Genomic DNA, 19,992 nt, shown 5'->3' on the forward strand with positions numbered 1-19,992 from the left:
AACCTTTACATACTGGAGACCAGCGAGTCCAGAACCAACAGAAGAACCTGATAACGGTGTGAATTCACCTGGACAACGTGGAAATCAACACTGCACCGCTGTGGATCGTTCCGGCCAATGGACAGATGAAAACTGTTTCGCCAGTTTCCCTTTCATCTGCTACACTGGTGAGTTTATCTCCTTTCTGAGTAATTCGTAAAAGAATAAACTATGAAGGAATGAAAAAAAAAATACAATATAACTCTAATACATGAGTACAATCTAGTGGTAGCTGTATGTCTAAACATGCGTATGAAAGTTGGCAGAAGCAATGTTTCCAGCTGGAGAAAAATTACTATATGTTTTCTAATTTTAACTGTGCTTTCCTTGTGCTCTGACGGCATTCACTCCAGGGAAGCAAAAAAAAAAAAAAACCTGTTTATGTGATTATTTGAATTTATATATAATATAGTTTTGATGTTTTACATTAGAGTTCTTAGTTAGCTAGTAAGTCAATAATAATACATTTTTTAAGTAAGAAAATGATTTTCTACAATTTTCTAATTATTTTAATGGTTGTAATTTACATTTTTATCACAGGTGCTGTGATGAGGCTGCAAACGAAAATCACTGCTAATGAAAATCTGTGAACTGGTGCCGATGGAAGTGAGTAAACTTTCCTGATATAATGTCTTACTTGCTCCGAAGCAAGAATTTTTATTCAATGCTCCTAAATGTTAAATGTTATTAAATATAATTATTATTATATTTTAATTTAAAAAAAAAAAATTAAATTACATTATGTTTATTTTGTATATAATGTGTAGCAATTTATGTCGAAAAAGAAATTTGTTGTCTAGCGTGATGAATTTGATTGATATAAATATTTAACTTTTTTTCAGCTTCAACAAGAACAGAGCAGACTGGTACTTTCAAGCAACTTCACAGTGAACGTGAGACACGTCTGTCAGCTTGGGCCATGAAGGAAAAACACTACATTCAGGTTCAGAACATAACTGTTCCAAACATGTTTCCAAACATCATTTTGTGACGGTTTTTTGAAAATTTTTGTGACGGTTCTCAAAAGCTTTGAAATGCCTCCTGGCTTTGACCATAACAATAATAATGTTTGTAATTATACTGATTTGGAAAGAAGAATTATGTTCTTAGGTGTCTGCAAACAAATAATTGATATGGTGTGTAGGAAATAAATTAATATTAGGAGTAAAATATATTTCTCAAAATGAATGTAAACACTGTACTTATTTGTGCTTTATAGAGGGATTTATAGAACATTTGATGCTATATTTTCTGATTTGCAATAATCATATCAACAGTTAGTTATTTGTGGTAAGGGATATTATTTAACATTCATTTATTAATTCTTTTCATGGAGTTTTGGTTGTGTTGATGAAATATTCATTAAAGACCATTTTAATAAACAAGCACTGAATGAAGAAACGTGTAAAAGGTTTTTGAATTTATCCTGTGTGTTAAGTTACGTAATGCTGTTCAAATATGGCATGAAATTAGTCTCAAAATTATTAATAACTGCATGAATAATTATCCATGAACTTGATAAATGTTGCAAATGCATCCTATTATCCACAAACAACGTGTGGCTGTGGCTCGAGTGGTAAAGCAGGTTGTCCACTAATCGTAGGGTTGGCGGTTTGATTCCTTGCGCACATGACTCCTCATGCCGAAGTTTCTTTGAACACTGAACCCCAAGTTGCTCCCGATGATAATCTAGCACCTTGCATGGCAACTCTGCTACCATTGGTGTGTGAGTGGGTGAATGAGAAACAGTGTGAACTGCTAAGGTTCTCAGTGTAGTTCTGTTAATGCTTACCTACTCTTAAAATCAATATTTAATATAAACACACTTTTAAATTGAAGTTTTGTTCTTTTTTCCATTTGTATAGGGAAAATGTTGACACCTAGGGACGTTGAAGCTGTATTAAATTTTTCTTCAAATTTAAAAGTCCTGGCTTAGCCATTCCTTTCAAGTTGTGCATTTATATCCTCGGTTGGGGGAAAAACAGTGCTTTGGTATATTTCTTCTTCTTGGTGCTTTGGTGTATTGGTGTAAGTCAGTAAGTGGAAAACACTGACTGTTACAAACCACTCACACTAGAGTCTCCTTTCATAAATGTTATATAAACACCTCCTAATGAAAACAGATATACATATCAAAGATTATATGTGTTTCTTGGTCAAATAACATATGTTTCATCTACTTATTACTAGGGTTACATTATGTGGAGAGTCAGCCATACAGGTCTCTGTGAATGATTTATTACTATAGAATTGATCATTACTAGAAAGTGTGCATTAATACAAAGCCAGTGGTGTTTAAAGGAAGAAGTTTAAAAGGAAGTTTGTTAAGACATTTAAAGTACGTTTAAGGATTTATGTAATCTTTGTACATAAGTGACGTTTTTTCCCCCATCCTTATAACAAAAAATGAAAAGGAAACCAAAAGATCAAATCCCCAAATTTCACCTTTCGTCTTTCTTAGAAAGGAATGACTTTCTCCAATTCTCTTCCACTGTCAGTATTTATCATGCTGTCAGTAGCAGTAGCACACTCATAACGTCAGGAATATGCTGGGAGTGGCATCAGAGGTAGCACTGTGTTTACAGCAGTACTGGATTACACAAGCAAGGTGTTTTGAATGCAGTCCACCCCTGGGTGGAGGAGAAACAAATTAAATAAAAAAAATTGATAGGTAATAGAAGGAAATGCGTTTTAATCTGAACCTTGAAAAAGTCAGTGAGAAGGTCACTGTTAGCCTACAAAAGCATATAAAATAACTGTCTTTTTGAACACAACAGCAGGCTGTTAGAGAAATAAGAAGAATAACAAAAAGGAAAAAGAAAAGGTATTAGGGGCATCAAACAAATAAAATATACAAAGAATGCTCAATTGGGGTTTTTTTCCACATTACATTTTTGCATCTATAGAGAAGTGCTTTTAGGCATTTGGATTATGTACAAAAAACATGGCAACACCAAAAAAACTATCTATTTTACTCATTTAATACTTTCTCTGCCTTCTCCCTTCACTGTCTGAGATAATAACATTAAGTAAGTTGCAGTATTAGGCAACAATTACGGTAACGACAACGTTTTTTGATTATAACGGATCAGGAGTCACGACAGTAAAAGTGATTGCTTCACCTTTTGTTACTCATTGCTATTCATGTTTTACTCCTGCACAATGAAATGAGATGAGACTGAAGTGCAGTATCTCGCACATCACACCCTGTCCCTGCCTATAATAAGTGCTGTGTGGTACAGATGAATCATGCAGGGGAAACAGACATTTGTCATAACGGTTACATGTCATAAACGTGATTATTACTACAAATAAAAAATGCCAGGTTCACATGTCTCTAACCAAATCAGTCCAAACTATTTCACATGATGAGTAGAGAGAAGTATACAAAAAAGAATACAGTGTTTCACTGGAAAATAGTTTTAATAAGTAAACAGTGTCATAGATATTAGGGGTAATCCTCTACACTCAGTCTAACCAGTCCTACTGCAGTTCGAGGAAGTCACTGGGAGAGGTTATAATAATTAATCTATTACAATAAAAAAAAATCAGGATACTTGCCTTGACATGAAAATACTGTTTAGGCAGAACAAATAAGTAGCTGATGCACTTGGGTGTATTCATTCTTGTCAGTGAGGCATGGACGAAGAGAAAACTTTATGTAGGTGAAACTACTGTTAACACAATATCGTACGAACTAAAAAGCCTATGCACCTCTGTTAAAATAACAGGTGTCTGTGGGGGGAAACCTAAACCAACATAAATCATGTCAGGTGTTTTCCCACCTTTAATGTGATGTAACAACCGACATAATTCAAGTGTAAAACAAATAGAGATTTTTTTAAAGAAAAGGATTTTTTTTTTAAACACGTATAATAATCTGGTTACACAAGTGTGCAAACCTTTTTATAATGTGGAATGTGCTCAGAATTTATCGAGCATTCAAAGCTCATGTTCAAAAGTAATTATCATACACCTGTCATCAATGAAGTGATTCTGATTAACTACAAATAAAGATCAGATGTTCCGGTAGGATTTTCTCGACATCTTCTTGGGCTTGTCCAACTGCTGAAGCTATGGTCCTCAAAGAGCTTGCAAAACATATACGGTACAGGATCTCAGTGTTGAAAGGTATCGATCAGGAGAGGGGTCTAAAAAATTTCTAAAACATTAGATTTTCCATGGAATGCTGTGAAGGCACCAGAGTGACATTACCAAGAACAGGATAGATGAAACGCACAAGATGAAAATTTGCCAAGACACCTATGGCAACATTAAAGGGGTTGCAGGAATATCTGGCAAGTGCTGGTCACTTCCTGGATGTGACAACATTTTTCTGTATTCTTCACATGTCTGGGTAATGGGGTAGGGTGACCAAAGCCTTTTCTCATGGAAAAAAAAACAACAGCACTTAAATCACCCCAAAGCATGTGGCTAAATGGATTGTGGTCCGATGAGACCAATGATTTTTTGAAGGGGAATTCTAAAAGGTGGTGAAGCATGGTGATGGCAGCATCATCTTATGAACCTGCTTCTCTTCAGCTGAGACTGGGGCTCTAGTCAAGCTAGAGGGAATCATGGATATCTCCAAATACTGTACTTCAAATCTATTTGCACAAGACTGCAAGCTTTTTAGACAGCTGAAGATGAAGAAAAATCTCACCTTCCAGTACAATAACAACCCAAAACACAAATCCAAGTCAGCAAAGGAATGTCTTCAGAAGAAGAAGATCAAGGTTTTGGAATGGCCCAGTCAGAACTCAGATTTAAATCCTATCAAAGACCTGTGGAATGGCTTGAAGAGGGCTATGCACAGGAGACCCCCTTGAAATGTAACAAATCTGGAGCATTTTTGCAAAGGAAGAGTGGAATAAAATCGCCAAATCAAGATGTTGGTAGACTCTTACTCATAAAGACTGAGTGCTGTATTACAAGTAAAATGTGCTTTAACAAAGTATTGGTTAAGGGGTGTGGACACTTGTGTACACCCTAAAATGTTTCTCTTCATTCACATGAATGTTGTCGGTTGCTATATCATGACATGACATGACTTATCTTGATTTCTTTTTTTTTTTTCAGTGCTGTGTACACTTTGTATATCCACTGTAATTAGACATTAAGCAGTACATTCTTCATTTCCTATAGTATTCTAAAGAATCACTAAATCAGACTTCAACCTTGTTAAGATGTGGCAGTTGGTTAAAGTCATCTCTTATGTGTTTAATTATCATGCAAAAGTACCGTCCTGAGATAAAATAATGATCCTGTAAAATAGACTGGTATTATGTTATCTGCTGTCCACTCAAGGAGGTACACAATGGTTTGGACAAATATAGTAGATGCAAATATGTGCCAATAGACTGATAGTACAACTATACAGATATACTATCTGATGTCAGATATTTTCTACCTCAATATGTCTTGGACAGTTTTATATGAATTGTCGCCTTCACTGTGATTTCCCTTGATGTTGAATTCAATAACCGGTCTTACTGCATTTTACCAAGCTCCTCCCAGATGCTGTTAATTCTATTGTTCAGAATTCTTATTAATTCTTAGCAGGATAAGATTTGTTGGCAGAAAAGTGCAAACAGGAGACGAGATCTACGAGGTGAAGTTTTTGAATATAAGACTTACATTTCTGTGCCATCACCAAAATGAATATGATTTGAGTAGTTTCGTGATTTTAGCAGACTCAGTTGCATAATTCATGTAATGCATAATTTTAATCATTTTTTTTTCTAATATTCTTAGAAAAATATTCTAATATTCCAGGAGCCATGTTTCATCTTTTGCTGCTCTTTGGTGAGTTGTACGTTTTTTCTGTATCGCATGATATATAAGAAAGATATTTATAAAGATTACACATTTGAAGCAAACCTTGAATTTAATAATATTATTAATAATAATAACTTGTCAAAAATAATAACTTGTAAAAAAAAATAATAAACTTTCGAACTTCATAACTTTAATAACAAAACTTGCAAGAGTATTTACTAACAATATGGAGTATGTGCATTTTACATGTTTGCCTTGATCGATTTTATTCTTTGGGGCGTTTTTACTTAAAAGTGTAACATGCAGGGTGGTGACAATTTATATAGATTCATTTAGCACCCACATTATGATTTACTACTAAAAATGTCATGAGAAAAATGTGTGTGCAAATTGATAGAACCAAATGGCTGGTATTAAATTTGCATAAATATGTTTTTGACATTTGAAGAGAAGTAAAAAAAAAAAAAAAAAAGTATTTTAATTAAAAGTTCTCAAAATTATATCAAAGTACATCAAGATAATTAGAAAGTTTACTGAATTATGACTTAATATTTCTGCGTTAAAGCTCATTGCTAGAGAGAGGGAGAGAGATTGTAAAATTACAAAATGTGGAGGAAAACATTTAAGTGCATCAGCTATTATTCTTCTAGTGCATCCCCAAACACTTCCTTCCCAGTGCATCCCACATTCCATACAGTTTTTCCCCTTTACATACAGTACATTTACATTTTACATTTATTCATTTAGCAGACGCTTTTATCCGAAGCAACTTAGAAATTAGAGTAGGGTCTAAAAGTCTGAGAGCACTTTGAGAATGTGTTGCTTTTTCTCATTAATAAACTGAACATTTTAAAGAAAAAAATTTAAACATAAAAGGAAATGTTCAAAATCTTAAGTATTCCGTGTTCAAGATTTAGTGTGATGTATTGGCTACTGTTTAAATGTAAGCACATTTGTGACATTTGTAACTCTTTTGTACAAAAGGCCAAATATCCCTTGAAATTTTTCCATTCCGGTGAAGATCGTGTTCAGATGACACACCCATGGTTTTGATCAAACATGAATCATCGGATTTTACATAAACTTTTGGATTCAAAACAGCTTGAACTGTTTAAACTGTCATTAAAGCAAAAGGGAGACATTCCAAATACTAAGAAATTTTCAGAATTCATGTAAATATTCTATACAATTTTTTATTTTATTACTGATAATATAATTTATAATGATTTTTTTTTTTATTAAATTTGTACAGCTGGTAAAATAGAAGCATTTACTTTAGTGGTCTCAGACTTTTGGATCCCTCTGTACTGAACAGACACACATGGCAGACACTCTAGACCAGGGTTGGGCAATCTTATCCAGAAAGGGCTGGTGTGGGTGCAGGTTTTCATTCTAACCAAGCAGAAGCCACACCTGAATCTAGTGAAAGCCAAGATCAACTGATTAAACAGGTGGAATCAGGTGTGGCTCCTGCTTGGTTGGAATGAAAACCTGCACCCACACTAGCCCTTTCTGGATAAGATTGCCCACCCCTGCTCTAGACAAACTGATTGGTGGACTTTACACACAAATAATTTACATGGACATAAACCTTACCCTCGTAAAACCTAATCAAAGGTCTGATTATAACTAATCCTCCTGCTACCAAACATTGTGATATTTTCACTAGCTCATGTAGAGCAAGCTCTGAAAAAAAAAATCCAAAAGCTTTTACTTCCTTTTACAAAACCAGTTACATACAACAAAAAACTACAAGACAATGAGGCAGGGCATTGTAGTGCAATTGTAATGATTATTAATATTAGTTCACACTAATAATGCACATTTGTTGGATGATTCAAGTGGTTCACCCATGGCTAATGTCAAAACTTAGCACAAGCAAAAGCTTTTTTTTTTTTTTAATGTTGCTTTCTCTTGCTATTTAGTATGTCATTCACACAGGAGTTCTTTAAAAATGACCTGCGAATCTTACAACTAACTACACATCTGCAATTTTTCTGATTGCTCACACAGACATTAGTACTCTTTTTTAAAATTGTTTAATTTTAGGGCTTCCTTGGTATTATATTTCAAGCTACATTCAACATGCAATAATGTTATTATGTTTTTAATAGGGTTTTTCAGCCTCGGCGTCTGTCTCCCTCGTCAGTATCACTTCATTAATGAGAAGAAGACCTGGGCTGAAGCACAGAGATACTGCAGAGAGAATTATGATGATTTAGCCAGTATTAATAACACTATAGAGGAACAGGCCCTTACTAATGTAATAAACATATGGAACAGTGGCCAAACCTGGATTGGACTGTATGATGATCTGAACAGCTGGAAATGGTCTCTGGATGATGATTCTTTTTATAAGGAAGGAGAGAGAAGCTTTAGAAACTGGTATATACAGAAACCAAGGAACTGGGGTGGAAACAGTTTGTGTGTAGGTTTATCGGGTTATTCTGGAGTATGGTATGAGGCCTCTTGTTCTTTGACACATCCCTTCCTTTGCTTTGATGGTGAGCACAGCACTTATGTGTATTCTAAATGAAAATATTTTAAAACAAAATACCTTTAGAAACAAATACATATAGTACACTTTCCCTTAACAAGTACAGTTTTCTTGATACATCCATCTCTTTTAGGTAGGGTAAATGCCAGTGAAAGATATGTCCTGGTTAATCAGAACCTGAACTGGACTGAAGCTCAGAGCTACTGCAGAGAGCATTACACAGACCTGACCAGTGTGAGGAACGACACAGAGAACCAGAAAATCGGATCATTGTTTTTTAATAATAATAATAATAATTATTATTATTATTATAATTATCATTATATTCCGGTATGGATTGGCCTGTACAGAACCAGGTCTTGGTCAGATAAAAGCAACTCTTCATTCAGCAACTGGCAACCTGGACAACCAGATAATTATGCAGGGAATGAGTCCTGTACTGCCGTGTCATTTAATGATTCTGGGAAATGGACAGATGAAAACTGCAGTCAAGCTTTTCCATTCCTCTGTTACAGCAGTGAGTATATTCGTGAACATTTCTTTACCTGTACAGTGTTTGTCCAGAGCACTAATATACATTCCTTAATGTTACTTCTATCTAATGAATGCCCACTGCCTATAATATATTCAAATAAAAATAAAATGAACAAATATTATAACCAGTATTTTTGTTGCCCTTCTTAAGCAATGTCATCAAAATCATCAAACTCCTGCACAGGATCCTCATGTTCCCTCCATCAGTATCACTTTATTAATGAGAATAAGACCTGGACTGAAGCACAGAGATACTGCCGAGAGAATTACACTGACCTGGCCACCATTGATAACATGGAGGAAATGAACACACTCCTTAACACAGTAAATGGCAGCTACTCAGGTTTAGCCTGGATTGGACTGTATGATGATCTGGACAGCTGGAGATGGTCTCTGGATGATGATGCTTTCTACCAGGAGGGAGAGAGAGACTTCAGAGGGTGGGACCAGCAACCTGATAACTACAATGGACAAGAACTGTGTGTTTCCATGAATCCAACAGGGGAATGGTTTGACATGCCTTGTACTGACAGAAAGGCTTTTGTTTGCTATAATGGTAAGAATGGTATGTTCTTTCAGTATGTGTGAACATTCATGCAGCAGTACTACCTGCTACTCTAGTTGATCTGGACTCATAAATATTAATGATGATACAGCTATTGCCTATAGGAAACTGATTTTTACAATGCTCTCAATCTTAGGTACAAATAATACATATGTGGGGATTTATAACACAATGACTTGGGAAGAAGCTCAGAGCCTCTGCAGAGCAAATCACACAGACCTGGCTAGTGTGAGGAATGAGACTGAACTTCAGCAGATACTGAGCATCACGAATGGCCACGAGGTATGGATAGGTCTGTATAGGAACCGATTATGGTCAGATCAGAGCAACTTGACTTTAACATATCGGAAACGAATGACAATTGAATATTTTGGCATGAGGGAGGGTTCAACTGCACAACACCGAAATCAACGCTGCACAGCTGTACATCTTTCTAGTGACTGGACAGATGAAAACTGTTTTGTCAGTTTCCCTTTCATCTGCTACACTGGTGAGTTTATCTCTTCTCCTTTCTGGGTAGTACAAAGAATAATCTTTTGGCTACTAAATCTAGTGAAAAATACTAATGTGAGTTTACAGTACTAATGTTTCCAGATGTTCCATGAGTTCCAGCTATTTTATAATATTCTAAATCTGTCTTCCTTTTTCTCTAGCAGCATTCATTCCAGGTGAGTTAAAACAGTATGTATAATTGTACTTAAACCTTAATAGAGGTATCCAGGATCCGGTCATATCTTAGATTTAACAGTTAACAATTAATTTCAATAAGCAGACTTTCTAAATATATAATTTTGCAAAAGTAGACATGGTTAACTTAGGTTTTAATTTACACAACACTGTGTGTCTTTGTGCATGTAAAATTGCATATGGAAGGCATACATGTGAATGTGAATGGGTTTGCTTTATTGATTATAATGCAAAAACTTTATAACAGGTGCTGTGATGGGACTGCAAGTGAAAGTCAAAGCTAATGCAAATCCCTCGTATTCTGAGATTAAACGACTGGTGTTGATGAAAGTGAGTAAACTTTCCAGATATAATGTCTGAAACAGACAGATGATTATTCAATGTTCCTAAACATTAAATATTATTAGTTATTAAATTGATTATTGGTTTATTATCAATAATTATATTTTAATATTAATAATTATTTTTAACTATTAAATTGTTATGTAATTATACAAACTATCACCTATGTAGAGAAACTATAACAATAAATATTATGTTATTTAATTATTATGTAATGTATAGAAACTTTTCATGTGTTATATTTTTAAATGTTAAATTGATCATAATTAATTTGATATCTAACATGATGAAGGACATTTGATGAGATGTGACATATTTATATGAAAGAAAAAAAAAGTATTTGCAGGATTTATATAAATAGTTCACATTTTTGTCAGCTTGAAGAAGAAGTGCGCAGACTGGGACTTTCAAGGAACGTCACTTTGAACGTGAGAAACATCCATAAGCTTGGTCCACTCAAGGAGATTGAGGAGGACACGGCTGCAGAAAATTTAAAGTAATGTACAGAAAGGTACCTGAAAAAAGAAGAAGCGAGACTATGGCGCATACGATGGCACACGAACAGGATAACAACAAAAGTTTGACAATCAGATGCTGAAAGACAGGAACTTATAAATTGGTGCTAATCAGAGTGAAACAAGACACAGGTGCAAGTGATAGAAAACATAACATGTGCTGGGACTGATGATGAAGTGTAGTTCAGTGCCCCTTTTGCGCTATCATGACAGGTCCATGAAGAACAAAGTCTACATTCATCTCTGTTGAAACATAAATACTGTTATTTAAAATGCTACATTACAAATAAGCTAAGTGAATTAAGGATTCATTAAATAAACAAACTGAATTTTACCATAACAAAAATATTTACAGCTTGCAAAATCCTTGAAATGCCTCCTGGCTTTGACTATAACAATAGCAAATCACTGTAATTACACTAAGTTGTGAACGAGCATAATTTTCTAAGGTGTAATGCAAGCAACAGTAAAAATTTTAATGGTTAAACACACTGACGAGCTCCACTTCTCTTTAAACTTGCATTTTTCATGATTGTTGTCACATGCTGCATCTCAAACTGTAAACTCTGACATTACACTCAAAAGTATTTACTAATCTAGAGCAGGGGTTCCCAAACTTTTCCAGGGCAAGGCCCCCCAAATGGCATTAACATTTGACCGAGGCCCCCCTTTTGCAAGATTAAACACATTAAAAATACAGACTTCTGAATATATCCCCCTTTTTTTATTAATAATTACATCTTACATCTTTACATTACATTACATTAGGAATTGATTGTGTGTGTGTGGTTGTCTGAGAGTGAAAATTTATTTTACACACCAAATTGTTGAGGCCCCCTGGGCGCCCCCTGGCGGCCCCCACTTTGAAAAACACTGATCTAGACAGTGCAGAAGACTGCTACATAAAACAGACCTTTCAGACCTTAAGGTTACATAAGAGGTTTTTTACATTCAAACACTAACTGTAATAGAAAAAAACACTAAATAACATGTTAGAATAGTACTTAAGTATGTGAGTTGAGACACAGAAGTAGTTTGTTGAGTAGTGGTAGACGGGTAGAGAAATTATATTGCTAAACGTCACTACTGCACATTTCAGAATAGTGAAAAAATACTACAATAACACGTACCCTAATCATTTAAAGCAGCTCATCTGAATGTGCCTTCTAGTAACATTTCACAATATTAGCAACCAAAACCAATCTTTGATATTTCTAACATTAAGCTGTAAAATAAATGATTGAAACAAAAGAAGAGCTTGTGAGTTTCTCCCCATTTGTAAATCAAATGACCCCTACTTTTGGAACCACTGGTGTAATATTTTATTTGTTGGATAGGAATGAAATGTATGCTGTTTATTAATTATATTTCCTCAAATGAATTTCAACAATTAGAACACTGTACATATTTATGTTTGTTGTCATTTATAGAAACTTTTGATGTGTTGTATTTTCTGATTTGTAATAATCATATATTCAACATTACCTACTACCTACTTGTGTTAAGGGATGCTATCTGACTTATTTAGTAATTCTTTTCTGTATTTGTAGTTAAGATTGTATCGATTAAAGCCCACTCTGATTACACTGAATGAAGGATTGTGTGAATGGTTTTTGAATGCAGTTTATGTATTGTGTGAAGTAATGCTATTCATAAAGGTAAAAATAGGGAATTATATTGTTTAACCATCCTGTTATGTTATGGGTCAATTTGACCCATTTTCACATTTGAGATGTCTGAAATACTGGTTAATCTCTCTTTTTCACTTAGATTTTTATTTATTTATTTATTTTTTACTTTTCCTCATTTAGGGTCATGAACTTATATGCAAATATTTCTTCTTATGGCTTGTCTCGGACAGCACTGCACTGAAATACAATAATAAAAAACAAACAAACAAAAAAAAAAACAATAGCACCTCAATCAGTAAGAAAAATACGATCATAATTCTTCAGGAACTTTTTATTCTTATTGTTATCAATGACTTTAAGAGATTTTAGCCAGAAAGACATCAAATCAAGGCAAAACCTTGAGAAATTTGTTTTTGTAAAAAAAAATTATACATTTAAAATAAAATATAAATTAAAAATATATCTTTCAATGAAAATGTTATATCATATTTTATAAAAGAAGATGAATAACAGCTTAAGTCCTCCCAAACCAGGAGGTGCATCAGTCTGAGCGCGAGCGCGCCTTCTGACGTCACCGGGTTTATTCTCATATCGCGAGATATAGTCAAGGTGTTCACGTGGTCAGCGTGCACGAGCGTGGTGGAGAGCTTCTTTCCTGGCCGAGTAGTAGAGCGAGAGTGGAGCGCGTGGCGCACCGAAAGAACCTCAATATGGTGAGAAGTCTTGTTTATGTGTAAAGAATATATATATAAGAATAAATAAATAGACGTTTTATTGCATAAAAAGGATGGGTATAATGTTTAAATTCATTAGCGAGAACGTTTAGTTCACATTAGGTGAGAAATAACGTGTTTGAGTTGAACCGTACCGTTGGTTAGCATAGTGGGCTAGTTATCTGAATCTAGTTTGGGCCTGTTCGCTTGTAATGTAGCGCAGTCTTTCTTTCTAACCTAAAATAATGATAATGAAAAATATTTTATTATCATGTACTTGATTCGTAGTAATGCCTTGGTTTATGTTTTGGGTAGGAAAATAAGGAAAATAGTTTTTGCAGTGCAGGCCTGGAGCGTTAGTGAGGCCTCGGCTTGACTGACTCTTTTTTTTATCACCTGGAAATCGTGATATCTTCTGTTTAAATACTTTTTTTAATTATTTGATTTCTGCTGAACATTATATTGTCTATTTTGTGTTTTTTGTCGGGTTTGGAAATGGAAAAAAAAATAGGGGGTTAGCCACGCATTAATTTTTAGTGCTGCAGGAGAAGCACGTGGTCTGATTGGAGAAACACGTGGTCTGACTTCAGCTTTAGCTGGCCACTTTAACTGAAGTGCTGAAGGACAGGTTTTTTCTCCTTATTTTTATTTTAATGAATCACTTTAGATCGCTTATGGTGTGCTGTGATGCACGAATTTATTCCACGTACTTTGAAAAAGAACATAGTTTTGCAATCAGGACTCAGATTGGCGGTGATACCATGTGGAGCTTCCTGTAGAAGTTGTTGGTGTGGGTTTTCCCCCACATAAAGTTTTAAGATGTTGGTCATTTGTCCTCTGTGCAGGTGCTGCTACACGTGCTGTTTGAGCATGCCGCTGGATATGCGCTGTTCGCCGTGAAGGAGGTGGAGGAGATCGGCATGCTGCTGCCTCAGGTCTGCTATAAGCATCCACCACCATGCTTCACCTACTCCACCATCTTTTATCTGTTAGAGCATTAAAAGCTTCTTTTTGTAATATGCACAAAACAAAAACATTTATATATACGGCTTTGTTTCTTGATCCTTTGTGTTTTTGCTCAGGAGCATTTCAGAGAAATTTTATATATCTGATTATATAAGCCACAGTTATGTCCAGAATATGGCATAAGAGGATTTTTTTTTTTGTCAGCTGACCTGGAAGTTAGCATCACCCTGGTTCTCTGGACAAAAAGTCAGATTGGATTTTTTTGGTGGCTAATTTGTTGATGTTATGTGTCAAAACACTGACTTCATGCCCAGCACACCTCAAGTGAGGTGTGTACAGATATATCAGAAATAGAAAATGTGAATTTGATGGTGTGTTGTGCAAGTTTGGGCCAACATTGAAGCATGAAAAGGTGGCTGAATTTTTGGTACTGGACCGGTAGCCGTTGGGAATATAGAGATTTCTGAGTCTGGAAATGTTCGTCACCCTGATCCTCAAGAATTGTAATATTCACTTCTTTTCTTAGTCTGATCTCAAAAGGACTCCTGGTTTTACACAGAAACGATGTAATCACGATGATTTGAAAGTACATCCTGAACCCTGAAAAGCAGTTTTTCAACCCGTTCGGTTGCTTTCCACTTGTGCACCCTTTTTAACGCCAAGCTGTGCTCTGCTCAGGTGGAGGAAAGCGTCCTGAACATCGGTAAATTCAACAGTGTGGTGAAACTGGCAGCTTTCTTCCCGTTTAAGTCTGCTCAGGCTGCCCTGGAAAACATAAACGCCATTTCAGAAGGTACGTTCGTATTGGTTTGAGACTTCCGAATCTCAGGTGTTGTGATGCATCAATAATCTGTCAATCCACTGAGTCACTGTGCTGAGAGCATTTCCTGAAACTGAACACCTGAACAAAATATGATGTATACTGAAAGCACCTTGGGCAGAAGAGCTTGGATAACTTGGTGCCTGTTTTTTATTTTTATTCGTAGGAGTCGTCCATGCTGACCTTAAGCTGTTTTTGGAGACTAACTTGCCTTTAGGAGGCAAGAAGAAGGCTGCGCTGTTGGGGGCAGCCGACGGCAAAATCGGCGCAGCACTGCAGGAGGAGCTCGGCGTGTCCGTCCAGACTGGAGGGGTGGTGGCGGAGATCCTCCGAGGTTTGTTGAATGAATGTGAATCTGATAGTGTTTTGGCAGTGCCGCCTCTAATGATGTATCTAGATCCACTGACATCTGATGTCATACTGAAAAACTGAACTGTTGGCTGTACGCTACGAAAGCGTGACTTGGTCACCGTTTTGGTTTGGTGCTGATGTCTTGGTGTATTTTCTGTCCTCAGGTGTGCGCTTGCACTTTCACTCTCTAGTCAAGGGCCTCACGGCTCAGGCTGCGTCCAAAGCACAGCTCGGTCTGGGTCACAGTTACTCCCGGGCTAAGGTCAAGTTCAACGTGAATAGAGCCGACAACATGATCATCCAGTCCATCGCCTTGCTCGATCAGCTGGACAAGGACATCAACACATTCTCCATGCGTGTTCGGTATGCAGGCTAGTTTGGATGGGGGTGTTGCGCTTATGAACTAATCCAGGGCTCAGCTGGTTGTCTCTGCATGGTGTGTGAGCCCGGATACTAACTGATTTAAACTCTCCCTAAACGGCTGCCTGATATTTATGTAACGCGTTTTTAAACTGTGGTTTGCTATCCCTCTGTGGCCCAAACAGACATGTTTGTGTAATCTGACCCTGATTTTTCAATTTTCAGCTTAATTAGTTGCTTGTAAACGCCCTGACTGCCAACATTGGTTCGGTTTAGTTATCAGGGGTATTTTTTTTTTGCATGTAAACACGTTTATTGACATGATAGAACCTGTGTGCGCATTTGCGGTGTTGTGTGATTGGCAGCCTCCTGACGCTTACCACAGACAGCATCCCGTATAGCGCTGGCTGTATAGAAAGAGGAGGGAGACCAAACGCCGTTCCTGGGCACAATTCAGTCTGTCTGAGAGGCAGATCACCACCTGAGGGCGGAGACAACCAGCTTGGTTTGGATTTCATACTAATTCTCTGCCTGTGGTTTGGGTCAGCTTTGATTACAACATGACACCCCCCCCCCTCTTTTGTGTTCAGTGAGTGGTACGGCTACCACTTTCCTGAGCTGATCAAGATCGTAAGTGACAACGCCACATACTGCAAGCTGACCAAGTTTATCGGGAACAGGAAAGAGCTGAGTGAGGAGAGCCTGGAGCCTCTTGAGGAGATCACAATGGACAGTGCTAAAGCCCAGGCCATCCTGGATGCATCCCGCTCATCTATGGGTGAGACAAATGTGTCTATTATTGTTATTTAGGAATTTCATCCGACTCGAAAGTCATGATGTTTTTATAATCTGTCAATCCACTGAATCCATGTGATGCCAGCTTATCATTTCACTGAACATCCGAGCAGCTTTAGGATGCCATCGAAAAGCTGAGAAATGTGGCGTGCATGTATTAGCACTTTGTTTCTTTGTCCCAGGAATGGACATCTCCCCCATCGACCTGATCAACATCGAGAGTTTCTCCAGCAGAGTTGTGTCCCTCACAGCTTACAGACTGGGGCTGCAGGAGTACCTGCGCTCCAAAATGTCTCAGGTGGCCCCCAATCTGGCAACGCTCATCGGTGAAGTGGTGCGTTAATACAATCAATGGTCAATTAAAAAAAATCTGTAAATATTTTTACTGTCAAAACGGTTAGATTTGCTTTGGAAAGAATCCTAACGTAGCTAACAAATAAGTCTCAAATGTTCCCGTCACATACTTTGTGAAAGTGTAGTAACTAATAAAGTTCGGATGACTGTTACTAAACCCACCGAAACATCATACTTTCCTCTGTGGATTTTTTTTCTTCAGTCTTTTTGTCTTGTTAGCTTAGCTCAGCCTCTTAACTCTAGCACACACCAGGCACCCAATACGTATAGTAAAAAATTGTGTACAATCGAACCCTTCTCTCGAGCTATAATTAATGCACTTGCTTATGATCTTTGCTCTCAGGTTGGCGCTCGTCTCATCTCCCACGCCGGGAGCCTGACTAACCTGGCCAAGTACCCGGCCTCTACAGTGCAGATCCTCGGAGCAGAGAAGGCCCTGTTCAGGTATTGGGGCTCCCCGTCCCTGCTGGGGTTTCAGGCGGCTGCTGTGATGGCAGGGCAGGGGCAAAGCTACAGCGGTTGATTTGAGTGTGCCTGAACACACCAAAAGTGATCCCGCTCTTATGCTAACCCCCCCCCCTAGTCTGAGCAGCTGCCCAGGGCTCGGAGAGGTAGTCACAGTAGAATTAGTGCCCGTTTAGCCAAGAGTGTTCGTCTCAAGTGGTATTTCGTTTAGCACAGTGTTTCAGTGCTGTAACTTGTTCCCTAAATCCAGGGCGCTGAAGACGAGAGGAAACACCCCAAAGTACGGTCTGATTTTCCACTCCACCTTCATCGGCCGCGCTGCTGCCAAGAACAAGGGGCGCATCTCCCGTTACCTCGCTAATAAGTGCACCATCGCCTCTCGGATCGACTGCTTCGCTGGTGAGACTCTTTCTCAGGGCAGTGATACCTAGTGATGGTGGTTTTTACAGTAATACTATTTGACTTGGTGAGCTGGTTGCAATTAATCACTTACTTGTGATATTAACTTCTCATGCCCATCACTGGTTGTAACCTGGATTTGCTATGATGTCATTTATTTTTCGTCAACAGTATTCCACCCTGCTAGGAGTGGATGTTGAAATGTCAAACTGAGCAAATTTTATTTGAGCAAGTCGAATAAAAAGGTGCGTACTTGAGTCAGTCCATTGCTAACTCTTAAATCTGTCGTTCCAGATGTTCCTACTAGTGTGTACGGAGATAAACTGAGAGACCAGGTAGAAGAACGGCTAGCGTTTTACGAGACCGGTGAGACGCCGAGGAAGAACGTGGATGTCATGAAAGAGGCGGTTGTACAGGTTAGTTTGCAGTTGGAGTTTCTTTTGTGGTACGCTGCTGTGAATGATGACTTCTTTTTTTTACCCTGACTCTGACATGGAGGCAAAAAAAACTGATTTAATGAGCCTGACACAGCACTTCTGAACATTTCAAAAGCCTGAACTTGTGGTTGGTTTTTGTTTATAAGTTTGTTTTGTTTTTGCTGCAGGCTGGTGAAATGGCAGCAGAGATGAAGCGCAAAATTGAGAAGGAGGAGAAGAAGAAAAAGAAGCGTGAGAAGAGAAAACTGGAAGCTCTGTCCGTAACCGAGGGAGACGAGGTAGCGGTTGAAACCAAGAAGGTCAAATTGAACAGGGATGCTGAGACACAAGTAAGTGAGCTGTTTTGTACTGTGCACTCCAAACTGCATGACTAGACTAGAGGCAGGATCTTAACACAGCACTGTCTCTGCAAAGGCCATGCCAAAGAAAAGCTGCTCCGAACCATTGAAAGGCCCCTCCCAGTGGGTTTGGTCACTGAAGTGAGCAGGACAGACTCTCTATTTTTTTTATTATTATTATTATTTTTTTTTTTTTTAAATAAAGGAAGAAATGAACTTGTTGGTTTGTTTCTAATGTTTATGGTTTGTCCATGTGAAGGAAAATGGGGAGAAGAAGAAGAAGAAAAAGGTAAAAGTGGAGGAAGAGGAAGAGGTGGTGACAAACGGTCAGGAAGAGGTAGCTCCTCAGAAAAAGAAAAAGAAAAGAGAGTACAAAGCTGTCGAACTGGAGCCAGAGGTGAAGGAGGAAATTGAGGAACCCGAACAGACTGACAAGAAAAAGAAGAAGAAGAAAAAGAAGGCAGATGAATAATGAGCCACCCTTAAATAATGATTATTTTTTAATACTGTACAGTTTTGTTTGGTTTTTTTTTTTTTTTTTTTGGACAAGAAATCCTGTTCAGAATGTACTGCGAAATCTTTCAGTTTTTTAAAAAAATAATTTTCCTTAAAGTCTTTGAGCATCTATGAGTGAGCACTGTGCCTCGGGCTCAAATTAGAACAGTCTGCCCATTTTATCGGTAGTGCACCTCTCAGCCGTTATAAGTGTCCACGCTTAATGTAAATATTTTGTCTAACAAAACAAGGGGTCTGATTAAATGATCCATAATGGAAACTATCTGCCGAATATATAAAACTGTCTTGGCTTGTAATTGATTGGACTATAAAGACCACTGCAGCTGTTTGAACCGCCAGTATTTAATGTCTTCATTGTACATTTTTTTTTAGCTGAAAATAAACGCTGTATCACTTTCCGTACCTGAACTGTAGCCATTCATGCAGGAGCTCTTGATGCTGGCTTTACACCAAGCTTTTGCTCTCACAGGTTAAATTATTATTATTAATTTTTTTTTTTTAACATAAAATAATACTATGGCTGTGAGGAGAACTGCAGCCAGTTTAGTGCTGTTGTGGGTAAAGAAATTTGTTCCAGTCTCTGTGGGCACTGCTATGATGCAAAGTTAGATTTTTGTATTGAGAAATGTCTATGCAAGCACAATGCAGTAAAAAAAAACAAAAAAAAAAAACATTTAATCACAGGACTATCATTTGTGACACTTCATCCTATGATCATGGAGAATGTCGAATTCAACCAAGAATTCTATTTATTGTAATTCTCACATTGTGACAATCTTGTGGTTGAACTTGCACAGGGGATTAATTCAAATGACCCGTTTGTGCATAACAAACATTTTTATGCTGCTGTTTTCAGGTCATCTCATTAGTATGATATCTCAAGAACGAGT

At 37.3% G+C, this 19,992-nt stretch overlaps 2 protein-coding genes and 1 non-coding gene across 3 annotated transcripts; all 3 read left to right on the forward strand.

Annotated features, from left to right (window-relative positions):
- The first annotated feature begins 5,642 nt into the window (after nucleotides 1–5,642).
- Nucleotides 5,643–11,448, forward strand: LOC128622793 (C-type mannose receptor 2-like). Its single transcript, XM_053649532.1, has 9 exons — nucleotides 5,643–5,650; nucleotides 5,794–5,844; nucleotides 7,932–8,321; nucleotides 8,448–8,831; nucleotides 9,000–9,404; nucleotides 9,550–9,903; nucleotides 10,067–10,081; nucleotides 10,348–10,430; nucleotides 10,820–11,448. The coding sequence occupies exons 2-9, from the start codon at nucleotides 5,820–5,822 to the stop codon at nucleotides 10,940–10,942; spliced, it is 1,779 nt and encodes a 592-aa protein (XP_053505507.1). The 5' UTR covers nucleotides 5,643–5,650; nucleotides 5,794–5,819; the 3' UTR covers nucleotides 10,943–11,448.
- A 1,762-nt stretch (nucleotides 11,449–13,210) lies between these two features.
- On the forward strand, nucleotides 13,211–19,500 carry nop56 (NOP56 ribonucleoprotein homolog). The gene is made up of 12 exons (XM_053648002.1): nucleotides 13,211–13,301; nucleotides 14,147–14,236; nucleotides 14,946–15,060; nucleotides 15,254–15,421; nucleotides 15,603–15,801; nucleotides 16,389–16,576; nucleotides 16,776–16,927; nucleotides 17,291–17,391; nucleotides 17,663–17,811; nucleotides 18,106–18,227; nucleotides 18,416–18,577; nucleotides 18,846–19,500. Exons 1-12 carry the CDS (start codon nucleotides 13,299–13,301, stop codon nucleotides 19,056–19,058), a joined length of 1,662 nt encoding a protein of 553 aa, XP_053503977.1. The 5' UTR covers nucleotides 13,211–13,298; the 3' UTR covers nucleotides 19,059–19,500.
- LOC128622912 (small nucleolar RNA SNORD57) lies at nucleotides 18,266–18,340 on the forward strand. The gene has a single exon (XR_008388471.1). It is a non-coding gene; the product is annotated as a small nucleolar RNA SNORD57 (small nucleolar RNA).
- Nucleotides 19,501–19,992: the final 492 nt, after the last annotated feature.

The sequence above is a fragment of the Ictalurus furcatus genome, chromosome 18 (assembly GCF_023375685.1).
Source record: "Ictalurus furcatus strain D&B chromosome 18, Billie_1.0, whole genome shotgun sequence".
Lineage (NCBI taxonomy): Eukaryota > Metazoa > Chordata > Actinopteri > Siluriformes > Ictaluridae > Ictalurus > Ictalurus furcatus.

Excerpts from the sequence above, each read along its gene's own strand:
- LOC128622793 (XM_053649532.1), top strand. The coding sequence starts at position 5,820 with ATGTTTCATCTTTTGCTGCTCTTTG. Across the intron at positions 5,845-7,931 it reads TCATCTTTTGCTGCTCTTTG|GGTTTTTCAGCCTCGGCGTC; the intron begins GTGAGTTGTACG and ends TGTTTTTAATAG. Across the intron at positions 9,405-9,549 it reads GGCTTTTGTTTGCTATAATG|GTACAAATAATACATATGTG; the intron begins GTAAGAATGGTA and ends TCTCAATCTTAG.
- nop56 (XM_053648002.1), top strand. Across the intron at positions 17,392-17,662 it reads GCAGAGAAGGCCCTGTTCAG|GGCGCTGAAGACGAGAGGAA; the intron begins GTATTGGGGCTC and ends CCCTAAATCCAG. Across the intron at positions 17,812-18,105 it reads TCGGATCGACTGCTTCGCTG|ATGTTCCTACTAGTGTGTAC; the intron begins GTGAGACTCTTT and ends CTGTCGTTCCAG.